The sequence below is a fragment of the Gobius niger genome (assembly GCF_951799975.1).
Source record: "Gobius niger genome assembly, chromosome: 6".
Classification (NCBI taxonomy): Eukaryota; Metazoa; Chordata; class Actinopteri; order Gobiiformes; family Gobiidae; genus Gobius; species Gobius niger.
Genome location: NC_136857.1, coordinates 22,067,178 through 22,081,957, shown reverse-complemented (window position 1 = coordinate 22,081,957; position 14,780 = coordinate 22,067,178). Strand labels below are relative to the sequence as shown.

The 14,780-nt window shown below is 41.6% G+C and overlaps 1 protein-coding gene across 3 annotated transcripts in view; it reads left to right on the top strand.

Moving 5' to 3' along the window:
* Positions 1-14,780, top strand: part of mtcl2 (microtubule crosslinking factor 2) — a 73,037-nt gene that overhangs the window by 42,193 nt on the left and 16,064 nt on the right. For all 3 annotated transcript variants that reach the window (XM_079557537.1, XM_079557536.1, XM_079557535.1), the window contains exons 5-8: positions 10,149-10,211; positions 13,164-13,331; positions 13,983-14,136; positions 14,213-14,747. In XM_079557537.1, coding sequence (XP_079413663.1) covers positions 10,149-10,211; positions 13,164-13,331; positions 13,983-14,136; positions 14,213-14,747 — 920 coding nt within the window. The remainder of the gene's footprint in view (positions 1-10,148; positions 10,212-13,163; positions 13,332-13,982; positions 14,137-14,212; positions 14,748-14,780) is intronic.

Genomic DNA, 14,780 nt, shown 5'->3' with positions numbered 1-14,780 from the left:
AAGAGTTCGTGTTCACAATCATTTTTTTTTGTAAATTGAAAACAACATTGCTCTCGATGTAAAATCGTTTTCCTCTTTTCGCTTTGTTCTTTTCCCCAAGAGCCTCAGATTAATATTTTCTCGTATTTCGTTCTCATATTTTCTCCACAGCGAGGAGCACTGTTTACCAGACACTTCTGCATGTTTTTCCACCTCGCTGCAAGATATTAGCTCATAGATCAACTTCTGCCGCTTCTACAATGGTTTGTGTTCAAATTACAGTGCCGTCTCATCTCCAAATGTGCACAAAGGAAACTAAACCACAGAAAACAGTTATTCCGAACCCAACATTATTCTTCCACAGACAGTGATTTGATTGCAGCTGTAGAGTTGTGAAGTTTGGTGATAAATAGCTGTATTTAAAATGGTGCTCATGGTTGGTGCGTTGTAGAAACAGTCGAGTGGGTTTTTGGAGGCTTCAGGAATTATCTCTGAATGTTTAATTTATTTTCTGAGGGACATTTGCTGCGCAGCGATATTTGAGTAAATTGCATGTGTCGTCTGAGTGGGATGGACATTAGTATCTTGTCATTAACTTGCTTCGCTCACAAGACAGAGAATCTTAAAGAGATAGAGGCAGTTATACTTTCTGAAAAATGGTGTGCTCCCGTTCACATGGGCAAGCTTGAATTTTGCCAAAAAGAGCTCCTTTGCTCTTCTCAATTGACTTCCTATTGTTTTAACCATGTTATAATGGCAAAAAATGTGTCTAGTTTTCATGCTTGATAAATCCACATCATGATCTACGTGCACGTATCGACTCTACCCAGCACATGCTACTGTTTCCTCCACACACACACACCTGCATTTGTTGTGGGATGCGCCCCCACAGAGGAGCATAGTCTACAGATCGTTGTTAAACGTTTTGTAAGCTGCGATGAGAACAAATGTGGACAAATGCTGCCTTCTGGTGCGGATTATGGAATCATTCAGAGGTACCAGGTTGTAATAAAACGAAAAAGGAACCGCGAAACTTCAAACTATCAAGGAAAGCAACTTGCAAATGTTATGCTAACACCAACTAAAGTTCGCTAACAGCGGCTAAATGCTAATATCGGCAAAATCCCTTTTTAGAACAGCAGTATGATGTTGTGAAATATTAAATCTGTGTCAGGTTATACAGATTTAATATTTGACAGTATCATACTGCTGTTCACAATTTGCATCTTGCTTACCTAGTTTGTTAGCTGTTTCTTTCCTCTAGTATTTGCCTTGGCACCTCTGAATGATTCCATAGCCCCCACCAGAAGGCAGCATTTGTCCACCTTTGTTCTCATCACGGCTTATAAAACTTTAATGACTTGATCTGATGTTGTGAGGTGGTGCCCCTTCTCCAGAAAGGTCACAAAAGCCCTTAATCTGTTCATTTCTGTGCTTAGTTGCTTTCACTACAAATCCTGCTAAAAACAGCAGCCACTTTTACTTGAAGACATGCTAGCAAATCCATGGTGCTATGTTGAACACGCTTTGAGTGTTGAGTGGCTGGTGCTGAATGTTTTATGGGCTTTAAAAATGTGGCTCAATCACTCTTTTGGATATTATGCCATAGTCCAGGAAATACAGATTGAGGCACTTCAGCAGCGGAAGAAGAAACAACCAAAGCACAAGATTCCTCAGATGTCCACTCTCACATTCTTCTAACCCTCTCTTCCTCCTGCTTCCTCTCGCTCTTCGTTCCCATCCATCAGTCCGACCGGCGTCGTCTCAGTGACAGCGGTTCAGACGTCTCCATGGCGACCGTGAAGCGGCGGTTGCTGTGGCGATGGTCAGGAGGCTGCAGAAAGAGGGAGGAGCCCGATACAAAGAGAGGGGCTTAATGAAATATTAACACGAAAGAGCCAGAGTCACTGTCTTGCAATTTGTCATGCCTCATTTTAAAATATTTTAGTTGCAAATAGATGCTCTTTAATTCACCTCATTGCACCTGCTTGACATGAGTTCTGGAAGCGGTGTTGGTTTAATTTAATGTGAAAGTCAGAAAAACTGGATTGTTGCAATGTCCAAATGAAATGATTTTTAGAATAACAGAAGAAGATGCTTTAATTAGATGCAATCAAATTAGTTTCAATTTTGGTTGTTTCGGTTGCTTGTTAGGCTTGTATTCCTCTTTTCACTGAGTGTTGTTTTGATGATTAGAAAAGACTTGGATGTTGTGTTGTGTTCAGATCCGTTTGACAGATGGAGGGAAGCCTCTGCTCCTCCTCATTGTCTGTGTTGGCTGTTGACTCTGGTCCTGTTCAAACGTACAAACAACACAGGTACACAATACATGGAGGTCCAGATGAATGAATGGATGAGGTTTTTGCTTGGGAAGAAATATTAACCACAATCTTATCAGAATAACACTTTGAATGGTAGAATTACAACTATCCAGGCTACAGTATGCCCTGTGAAGATAACTATCTTTGCAGTATTTTGCATAAAACCAGTTAAAATGTTTACTATCATGGTCAGATGGGCCTGGAGTAAGTAAATAAGTAAGTAAGTGCTTCATTTGTCATTGTACAATTGTACAACAGAATTATGTTCAGATGTTGGGTTAGTCCTGAGCTGCTGCGCCATTGTGGGCCAGCCACCTGACCAGCATGTTTTGGAGGTAGGGGAAACTGCCTTCAGTCTCCTCTGATCCTCTGAAACAGTGCACCACCTCCTGGCTTTGTCCCTGTTTCAGAGCATGGTGTCCCGCAATGGTCAGCTCCACCTCCTTCTTCCTCTCCCTCCTGTACAGCTGCCTCCGCATCACAACAGTCTTTTGGGAAGAGCATAGCAGACGAGTACATCTGGAAACGCATCCGTCTTGTTTTCTAGTGAACAAATTTTAGTCAGAGCTATAGGTATAGAAGACTTGTGTGTGGCACAGCTGTGAGTCTTGCCCAGATACCTCCGGCTCTTTGTGCCTCTTTCGCTGTTTCAGAAGAAGAACTGTGTGTGTCTCAAATGTCTAGCTGTTTACTTTTTAAGGCTTGTATGGACTCTTTGCATAAAAAAATAAAAAAAACACTGTTCACCTCCACTGGTTGGCGCTCTCGTGTCTCGCAGTCAGTCTTGAGCAGGTGGTTGCGCCTCTGACTGGCAGCAGGTTGACCTTATGTGATTAAACCCTCTCCTTATAGATCTGCATTATTCATGGAGAGGTGCTATTGTTGATGCATGGACCCCTTCCCCCAAATCCTCCATCCCCTTCTCAGCCTCCTCTGGGTCCTACTGCCCCGGGCACTTCAGCAACTTCACATGCACCGAGAATACATAGCCGCTTCTCTCTAGGTTTTTGCTTGCAGTTGCCTTCCTCATATAGATTTAGCAAGTCAAGTGCCTATACTACATAATGTTTTGATCAAGTGAAACCATTTAGAACAAGCTAAAATATAAGGTTGCTAATCATAATAAATCTGGTGGATGTCTATGGACTTACATATCTGTTAACCAGCATAAAGAAAAATCTGCATAAACTTTAAGTTACGTACATTAGTAGGCACAAACTTTGAGAGTGGAATAGGGAGATTACTGAAAAATGTGCAGGTGAAACCAAACCCCCACTATGTGTTTGAGAAGGGAAAGGAAACACAAGTCGAAAAGCACAAGTCACAAGTTTGCAGAAATATTAACCTTTGTCTATCTGGTTGGGACTCATGCATGTAAACACGCCGCACCAAATTGTAGCTATGGTTTAATATTCAATATTGACCCACAGCAGCTTTTTCAAACACACTCACACTCAACCTTTGTTTAACCGGGAAACTTCCACGAACATTTCAGAATCTCTTTTTCAGGTGAGCCTATTGTACATGTTCTTAGTGGTAGGGAAAACTGGAGCCCCAGCTGGAAATCTATGCAGGCCCAGGGAGAACTTACAACTCCACCTGTGACCTTCAAGCTGTGAAGCACAAGCGCTGACCGCTCAGTTATCCTTCAAGGACAAAAGTGGAATTGACATGGTTAACATTAAGCTACTATTGTTATTGCTCAATATGAAGATATGCCCTGCATAATGGTAGTTATAGGAGTCATAACACTGTTGTCATTGTGCCATAAAATGCTGCTTTGTCCATCAAAATGAACCTTTGTATTTACTCTGGGCTAAATGCCCCAAAGGAACACAGGGGAAACAGTGTTTGGTGTAATACAAAGTATTGATCCAATCTGAAGAGTCGATGGTTTCGTGATGGCTTTTTCTGCAGGTGATGCTTTTATGTTTGCTCATTCACTCGACACTGTACAAGGAGCTGTCTCAATGCTACATACTAATGCTAATTTACCATGTTTTGTTATATTTGACCTTTTCCAAGTTTATCACTCATAGATTGAAATTAAAACATGAGTAAAACAAAAGTCTTGTGGAACACCTGTTTTACACAGGAGGAGTTTGCTGCCCTCTGCTGGTAACAGTGGGAATGGAGCATGTTGAAATAGCTCGTGGGCAGTACAGCTAATAGCAATATGACGCTAACAGATGCTTTGTTCCAAGGGCAATTTAAGAGCTAGAATGCTCACAATGAGACTGATAAATGTGTGAAAGCTGGTGATGAGTAATGCAGAATGGAGAGGTCTCCGGTGGGTTATCATAACAAAACAGGCTTGGATTTGCCTCAGAGCACTATGCAAAACCAAATTGAATTCCCTACTGTTTTCCGTCTCTAATTCACTGTTACACCCGTGAGTTCTGAGTTCTATTGGGAAAACTATCTGGGATCTTCTGTCAAAAAACTATCACTAATGAGCCTTACACTGCTGGGGTTTAGTCAGCTCTGCTGGAGCTTTTGCTTTTATCTTCTCCTTGCTGCCTCCAAACCGAACAATTACCCCGATGAAATCCCCACAAACAAAATAATGCGTCTATAAACCTAACTTAACAGGTGGCAAAACTAGGTTTGCAAGGAAAATGCTGGGCAAGGTTTTCCATTCTCATTACAAGATTGTTTTAAGGGATTTATTTCATCAGGAATAGGAGGCGTATCTCTCTCTCTCTCTCTCTCTCTCTCTCTCTCTCTCTCTCTCTGTCTCTCTCTCTCTCTCTCTCTTTCTGTCTTTCTGTCTTTCTCTGTCTTTCTGTCTCTCTCACTTGGAGCTTATGTAACTCTTTGTTCTTTGTTCCCAGTGGCTGGTTCTAGTGGATATTATGGGAGGAGGAGGTTGTGGAGAGGCCAGGGGAGAGTAGACCGTGCTGATTGTGCCGTGGAGGAAAACACTTCCAAATGAACGACTTTTAACGGCAACAAAGACACTGCTTTGCTTTGACCTCAGAATTTTAAGTGTCAAGGCTTTGTTTTGTGCCTTCAGTCTGAAATAATTACACATTTGGACCTGGTTATTTTGTGTCTTAGTCTTCTTTTCCTCAGACTAAGAAAGCACTTATCAAAATTAATGAATTCTGTCTTTAAGTGTGTCTATCTAACACAACCCTGGAGCAGCAAAGAAAAAGAAAGTCATTGTGCCATTGTAGTTCATTTTAGAACCTACAGTGGCAAACACTTCAAATGAATTACTTTTTGTGTGAAGCCACTTGACAAAAACAAAGAAAGAATGCCGCGTTTCGCTCTGCAATTTTTGACCTTTCATTCCAACTACAAAGTGCTTTTATATTACTTGGATGATGCAGCAAAAGACGTGCACTTTTTTGTCTTTCTTTTATCCTTTCGGAAGTGCTATGAAACACAAAAGTCCTTGCCTGCGTGTGTGTCACTGTTTAAGCATGTTCCTGAAATAGTAGACTTCCTTTTAATGTTTGGTTTTCTTTCCCGTCAGCTGATGAAGTTCAATAAACAAACACTATTTTGCATATGATCCTTTTGGAAAACGTATAATAGATCTTAAGAAAGTTGTGGGTTTGAATTACAGATTGGTCACCTAATTGGGAAGTACTTGGACTGTCCATATACTAACATGAGCCAATAATAATTAAAAGAAAAAAAGTTGAGAAACTAGTCGTGTAACAGCTTTGTCAGCTGCTGAATCACTGCTGATAAATACCTTACCCATATTATACTATACTCCAGTAGTAATTTACATCTTTATTTTAATATAGAATATGCCAGGAATGCCTGTAATCTGAGTTGATCCTGATTCAGAATAATGCGTTTGAAAACATTCATGATGGTCATTTCAATATTGTCTTTTCCACTTGCTTTAAAGAGGGGGTATTATGCTTTTTTCAATCACATAGCACGAGTCTATATCACACTACAATGATGACGAAACCTTATGTTGGTCTGTAAATGAGTAAATTAGAATAACTGCCTTGTATAAAATTGCTCTCTCAAAATGGCTGTAGTGAATGTCTTGAAATAGGCCTCTGTCTCTTTAAGAACCTCTGACCCTTTCCGACACGCCCCCTCCACACGCTGTCTGTGGCATCAGTGGGGAGGGGGTTCTGCTGAGGAGCAGTGGTTGGTTACTCGGCTGGTGACGAAAGCTCGGAGGCGTCTCCAGGAGGTGGGGGCGTTCCTAGGAGGACTCAGGCAAACCTATCCCTAAAATGGCTGCCATCAGAGTTTTTACAGATTACTCAAAAATACGTGAATGTGCCAAGGCAACACTTCAGGCATGTTTTTAACGAGGGTATTACATAATAACATGATGTAAAGCTTGAAAAAGTTGATTTTGCATAATACCCCCCCTTTGAAACAAAAAATGAAATGTTTCCTCAGGAGCTCTTGAAAGTCTCAAACTTTTGTGATAGGCGCTTTCGCTCGAAATAGCAGACATTACTAATACCTCGGACAAACTCCAGTACAACTACATATTTCCCTAGGATGATCTCGCTCCTGGTTGGCCACAGAGAAATGGAGACGCAGCATGTATTTTGGGGCCTGTAATAGTGGTCTGTCGATCAGCTGTCTGCAGGCTGCTGCTGACGCTTGAGAGGAAAAGAACTGCAATTATAGCTTCGCCAAGAACGCTGACTCAGAAATGACAATCATCCAAGGCAACTTTTAGTGTATTTGGTCATTGGGGTGGACTATGCATTTACAGACAATTGACTAAATGCTGCGAAGAGCCACATAGAAGTAAAGCTTTTTGGGCAGTGTTTTGCAAACTGCAGTACATGGACTATATACTGTATGTGTGCGTCATAGTGAAACGTTTTCTTTCTATTTTCCCACTCTTTTTTTTTTTTCATATACGTTTGTTTTTTGTCCACTATTTTTGAATGTGTTTTGTCTTTTCTTGTATTTGAAAAGTAGACACATTTATCCAAGAGTTATTGTTATTTACCAGTCCAGTCCTGAGCGCTAAATGTGCACAATTGGCTCGTCGCGTGATGTGGCTACGCTAGTCCAGATGTCTGAAGTTGTGAGTACTCCCTGTTCGGTTCATTTCTGATGGTGATTAACTTAGACCCGTCCCAATAAGTATATTTGAATCATCTGGAACTCACTGTCCACCAAGGAAACTTTAGAAAGCATACTTGTACGCTATTATACAAAGCCAGTCTCCAAAGGAAATGAACAGGATGTGAATTACTTACAGTGGGAGGAAAAAGTGAGTACATTACATTTCTGACTAACAAGACAAGACAACAAGACAATGACCCAAAGCACAAAAACAAATCAACTTAAGAATAGTTTCAGAACAATAAAATACGCGTTCTGGAATGGCCCAGTCAAAGCCCCGACCTAACCCTGATTGACCTGTAGCATGACCTCAAGAAAGCTATTCACACCAGACATCCCAGGAATCTCAGTGAAACGCAACAGTTCTGTAAAGAAGAATCCAATCCAACTTTCTTTATATTGCACAAAACACTGTGTAGACCAATGTGCAGTACACATGGAGCAGGGAAAACCAATGGTCCAAGATTCCTCCTGATTGTTGTGCAACTACAGGAAACGTCTGGAATAAGTCATTGCTGCCAAAGGGTGTACTCACTTACTCCACACTGTCCTGTGAATGTTTACATGTTATGGCCAATAAAAATGTGATAAAATGTAAATGTTTGGGTGGTATTAGTTTAAGCAGACACTGTTTCAATTTATGACCAATTTAGGCAGAAATGTACAACTTCAGGCTAGCGGAAGTAGCGTAGCCACATCGTTCAACGAGCCAATAGCAGATGTTAGTGCCATGGGGGTGGTTTTCTCAGATGGAAATTCAGCTCAAAATTCTGTGGCCTTTTGCCGTTTCACAAGTCAAGTGGCTACATTTATAAACCTAAGTTGACCTGAAGTAGGACTAGGAAAGTATGAGAAGCTCCAATAACCATTCATGAACTCTTGGGAGGGTGGGCACTGCCAGAGGAAACTGTGTATTCTCTAGAAAAACAGCTCCAAGACTATCTATATTGAAACAAAGTCAATACATTAATCACTTATCACCGTACATTGAATAGTTAAGCCTGGACAATTTCTGAATTGATTGTAAATAATCCACTATTACTCTCTCTCCTTCGTCACGTTGTTTTGGTTTGTTTTTATTTACTAATCTCACGTAACAGACTCATTATTTCCGCTTCAGACAGCTCTTCTCACCTCTCGCCTCCTCCTCGTCTCTGCGCGCCTCTTTCTTTTGTTGTCGCGCCGCCGGTTGCCGAGGACTGACTCTGTTTCCATGGCGATGGGAGGCCGGAGGAAGGAAGGAAGGATGAAGGATGCTGAGGCTGCAGCGGGTGAATGTGTGCGGCTACATGCGTATTTATGCGTCCAATAAAGGAGCAAGATTCATGAGAGAGTAATGCAGCGGGCCCAGCGTATATTTGTCTCGTTATTTTTTATTGTTCACAGTCCTCACATTTACATTTATTTCTTTGTGCTTTGAATGCAGCACTCCATTTAGCCCCTGTAATGCCCAGGCTCTTAACACGGCAACCACCAGGATTGATCGGTCTGGGAGTATTAGCCAAATTATCCATTAGCAAAAGAAACGGTTTGGTTTTATTGCTTTGTTCAATATGTTTTGTAGAATAATGGGAGAAATGTTGCAGTGTTGCAGCCTATATCAAAATGTTTGCTTTCATCGTGAAGCCAGAAAATCTATCAACCAGTTAATAGACTGTCAAATGAGCACAGTGCAATGATCAACTTTGCCCCTGAGACTTCAGCAAAGCGTCGGAGTGTATGATTTGGTGGAGGTTATGGTGGTGACAGTAGGAGGGAACAGATGTTGGTTCTGCTGCTTCCATGGAAATAATGGAAGGTGCAATTGTGCATTTATTACTTTTTTTTGAATTTACACACCTCTCTTGTGATGATTTGTTGAGAGAAAGCTGCTTTGATTGACTGACATTGATATTTGGCTGAAGGGACAATAGATGTAGCCTTCTTTCATGAATCTGTGCAAAGACTCCGATTTGAAATAAACATCCTCACATTGGACTTAAGCGAACGTGCATTACGATATTGTACACTAAATGATGTGAAATGAAAATCCAGAAGTGATTGTGCATTTTCAGTTGTTAGTCCTATAGTGTGGAATTGAAGCCATACTCTAAAAACCTTTACTTGATTTTATCTTGTGTTGGTGTTTTTAAATTGCTTTAGAGACAGATTTGGATTGAAATAATACTTGCTCTGCTGCCATTTTTTCCCTTGGTTTATCAAAATGTACAAGAGTCAATATAAATCCATTGTATGAAGCAATTTGAACGGGGTACTTTTTAATTGCAGTATATAGATTAAAAAAAGGAATTTATTTAGTTGCATAAACACCTGCCTTAAAGGTGCATTATGCAACTTCTTATGTGGAAAAAAAAGGTGATATTTGTGCCTTTTTGACCCTGTAGTGACCCAGTATGAGTGGTCAGCATGACGCCTTTACTTTCCTTCACGATGGTCTTTACATCACTCCAGGATCAATTGTTTTGTAGGTTTTCTGTTGAGAGGCTCCGTCAGCAGTGAACACCTTCCAAACAATTGATCCTGGAGCATCTTAGAGACCACTGTGATGGAAAGTAAAGGCGCCATGCTGACCACTCATACAGCCGCTGGGTCACAAGGTCAAACACACGCAAATATCAACTTTTTTTCCACATCAAAAGTTGCATAATGCACCTCTAAGGCAGGTGTTTATGTAACTAAATAAATTCCTTTTATTAATCTACATACTGCAAATAAAAAGTACCCCGTCTGATTTGTAAGCAAATACACTTTCATCTACAGCTCTGTCTCTTTTTGCAGAACTCCCAGAAGAAAAGAGGAGCGAGAGCCAACAACAAACCAGAGAAGAAGCCATGCCCTCAGGTCAGCACACACACACAGCTGTATTTACTGTTAAACAAGTCCTCCATAAAAACACATCCAACCAAACCCACATCTGACAATGTCTGAGCTGAGGTCAGGTGGTTTGGGAGACTGAATGGTGTCAGACAAAGTTGACAGATGATGGCCTTTTATCTTTGTTTACAACACGAACAAAGTCAAAACATCACCAGTTTTTAGTTTTACCAACACCTTCATGTTTGGTCGCCTTCTTAAAAACAGTGAGAATAAAAAACTAAATATAAGATCTAGTTGTGTTTTTTTTATAACAGATCCACAGCATAGAACACTGTGATTTCTCTGCCTATGCCTCGCCTTAGACCCAGGTTGTCTCGGGTCAGTGAGTGTTTTGGATAATATCTCCTGTGTATGACCTGTATTCTTGAGGTTAAACGTTTCTCTAAGCAGGACACAGTTGGAAGCTACAACCTCAGCGTTTTCACTCCGCCCGTATCTCCTTCTCTTGCCCTTCAGCTCGTCTCCAGGTGTTGAACTTGATATGATCCTCTCGCTCTCGTTGGATCTGAATTACAGATATGAGCCGGCAAGGATTTTCTAAACATGTACCCGAGAGGTTGTGTTGAAGATTACAGGACCCCACGGCTGCCTGGAAAGAAAGTCTGAAAACTTACTCGGAAGTTGTAGAACAGAACTTACAGAACTAAAACTGATTCAACACAAATGGACTTGGGGCGACACAAGATTAATCTTGTGAGGGTTTCCGCAACCATGTTTTTTGACAAAAAAATTATCCTTTGCATGTGTTAAAAAGAGTTGAAGAGGTGCTTTATATTCAAGAAGAAGCATTCCTGCCAATGCTGGTTTCAACAACTAAACCATTGGCAAACCAGTGTTCAAGGGAAAACCCGCTGAAGCTTTAGAAAGTTCACTCATAGATTTTGTGGCAATAAGCAAAAAGCATTTTTCTATCTTGTATTAAACATTTGCAGAAACGGGCTTTATATACTTTACGACCCAGCTCAGCTAGGATAAGGAGAAGTAACAAAAACCAAGATGTAAAATGGATAAATATTACAATATAGTTGTATTTTAATAAAAGGGAATGTAAAAGGTAAACTTAACAAAGAGCTATTTACAAATATTAACCTAAACTAAGACAACAATAGTAACAAAAGTGTACAAAACCAAGTTACTAAAGCTAAATACACACACTAAACACAACAAAACTAACTGGTAACTCAGAAAACACAAGTGTCACAAAGGCCTAGAAAACAAGTGACTAAACAAACGGGAGACAGGGAGACAACACGGAAAAGACACAGAACACAAAATGGCATCCTGGCCACAAGGGGCCAGCAGCCCCGAATGCTCCAAGGGGCATTTCCATAGGAGCGGACCAGAACAGACAAGGGCTGGGCCATATGGACCAAAAGTCATATCCCAATATATTTAGGTTGAATATCGATATACCATATATATCTCGATATTTTTCAGAGAGAGCAAAGTGAGACCTGTGAAATAAAATGTTAAGTCAATGTCAAAGCCAAAACGAGTAGTTTTATTGAAAATTAATGTACAATGTAAACATAAACACTGTATAACAAAGCTCCGTATAAATAAAATTAGCCTATAAAATAGTATTACAGCGCAAATTTGCACTATATCATAACATGGAATATGGTTTAATTCTATATCCTATTTAAAAATATACGATATATATTAAATATCCATATATCGCCCAGCCCTAGAACAGACTGGAGCTGTGTTTCCACAGCCAAAAGGTTCCCATAGGGGGGTCCAAACCCGCTCCAGCCCCGGACCTCTTCAGCCATGGGGTCTGGAGCATCTAGATGTAGCATCTCTTCACATTGGTTAGACCTTTGAGAGTCAGTAGTTATATTATGCATATTCAAAGTTATCTTTCCCTTCACCATTTTGTCCATCTCTACACATAACCCAAATGCCTAATTTTGAAGAGAAAATATTGAATTAAATATCACAGAATGAGCCTACCTGTTTTGGGCATTATTTACTTTCTTTTTTGTCAATAATTGTAAACCTTGCTTGTTTGAAAACCCAACGGCTCAATTAAAGGAAATAGAATAAATAAAGAATTAGTTTTGGAAAACATTTACATATATTTTTTTCCTATTGGTGTTAATGAATGTAATGACAAAATATAGACTAATTACATAAGTCTTTTTTGTAAATGAGTGCTCTGCCCCACCTAATGGCCAAATTTAGCATAAACAAAGGTTCAGGGCTTTCTTAAAAACATGTGAGTTTCGATGGATTTGCAAAACACAATTTTGCCCAAATAGTAACCAAATCTCACCAATGACCCCGTCACAAAGCTCTTTAGTGGTAGAATTTGAGTGATATTTTCCCATCACATCTTGAGCCGTAATCCCTTAAACTGCCCGTTTCTGTTTCAGATGCCTATAAAAACATTTTGTAAGTCGGCAGTGGCTTTAAAACTCTCTCTGACGTCTGTGTCTGTGGCCTGGTCCAGACCACAGCCTTAAATGGAAGCTAACGAGAAACATGTGTAAAACATCTGGGGACTCCTCTGTTCTACAGATGTTGCCCAAACTTTCATGTACAGGTATATGAGGGTTAATTCAGGTCACTGCAGTGGCCTGGAAAGTAGTACTGTTTAGACATCGTAAAACATATTACAGTTTGGGGTTGAATGTCATCATTTTACTTTTAACATGGATATTCACCATGTTTCCGGGTACTAGCAAGCACTGTTCCGGGACAAACATTAGCTAAATATCACATAATAAAGTGGAGAAAAGAGCTGTTAGCTACCAGGTCACTGCTGGTAAAAACAGAGAACACAAAGTAGAGTTCGATAAACTCCACTACTTTACATTTTAAAGTCTCCACTCATATTGTGGAATGCAGATATTCAGGTCAAATCTCTACAATGTTGCTGCCTCTAATGGCAAGACACTGTCTGTGTTCCAGGAGGACAACTCGGACCTGAAATGCCAGCTGCACTTTGCCAAAGAGGAGTCGGCTCTGATGTGTAAGAAGCTGACCAAACTGGTGAAGGAGAGCGAGTCCATGAAGGAGGAGCTGTCCAAGTTCCGCTCGCTGTACGGGGACGTGGACGCCAGCCTCACTGTGGAAGAGGTGACGAAAAAAGTTTAAAATACAGGACTATTTCATTTAAGAAGGGAGAGTGGAAGAGTGGAGAGAGGACAGGAAGGTGTAAGGAGGAGCTGGTTGCTGAGGTTGTCATCGCTGTGTAAGATTAATGAGAGAATTAGGGAGATACAAGAGAACAAGAGCAGAACTGGTCAAGAGGGGAGACAGGGGGCTCTGATAAAGATTTGGGCCTCAAGGGATGAAAAATTAGGACTGTTATCAAACTAAACTGTAGTAACTGTTTGAGGATGGAACAACAACAATTGTTAGCGGGAACAATGAACTGCTCTCTTAGACTCCTGACAACAGCTGTCGTGCACGTGCAAATTATACCCGTCTCTTGGTGCTAAAAATTCCTATCGGTTTCCAAAAGTGTCATCTTGATCAGTAGGATGTGCTGTAGCTCCAGGGCCAGAAATACCTAAATATGCAGCCGTGTTTGGAAAGTAGGATGAGACAAATATTTTAAAAAATTATCAAGGGACAATTCCGCTCAGAAGCTGAGTGTGTGATGTTTTTATTTTAATTCTGTCTCTTAAATGATAACCTGATCAGTTGAAATGGCTTTTTGACTCATGTCCATGTTGTAGTGGCTTATTTCTTGGTGACATAACAGAGTGTGTATGTTGTGTCCAGGTGGCGGACTCCCCTCACACGCGCGAGGCTGAGGTCAGAGTTCACCTGAAGCTGGTGGAGGAGGAGGCCAACCTGCTGAGTCGCAGGATCGTGGAGCTGGAGGTGGAGAACAGGGGCCTCCGAGCCGAGATGGAGGACATGAAGGGACCGCAAGGTACAAACACCAGAGCTGACCGACTGTCCGAATTCAAGTCCTGACCAATCAAACATAAATGTATTTTCCCATCCAGACATCTCACAAGAGCTGACCTGTGTCGGAGGCGGTCTCAGCCCTGGCCTTGGCGTTGGGGGCGGGGCTTCTTCAGAAAACGTGATGGAGTTGCAGCGTCACCTGCAGTTTGTGGAGGAGGAGGCGGAGCTCTTGCGCCGCTCTCTGATGGAGCTGGAAGAACAGAACAAACTCCTCATGAACGAGATCAACCGCTACAAATCCGAGCTCCCGCCCTCCCTGTCGTCCAACTCGCTGGCCTCGCTCACAGACGGGCTGCTCAACGACAGCCCGGTGCACTCCATACAGGAAGGTGCGGTGCTCATAAACGTCAACGCCCCCTCGCAGGAAGAGGAGCTGCGGTTGGCCCGGCTGCAGATCGGGGAGCTGAGTGGGAAGGTGAAGAAGCTGCAGTATGAGAACAGAGTGCTGCTTTCCAACCTGCAGCGCTGTGACCTCGCCTCGTACAACGCGGCGTCCTCCGCGGCCCCCTCCACGCTGAGACTGAACCTGGAGACGGACGCCGAGGCAGGCGACTCTGCCGAGTGTCTGCCAAGGTAAACATTTACCGATAATCTGGGTAAATCAAG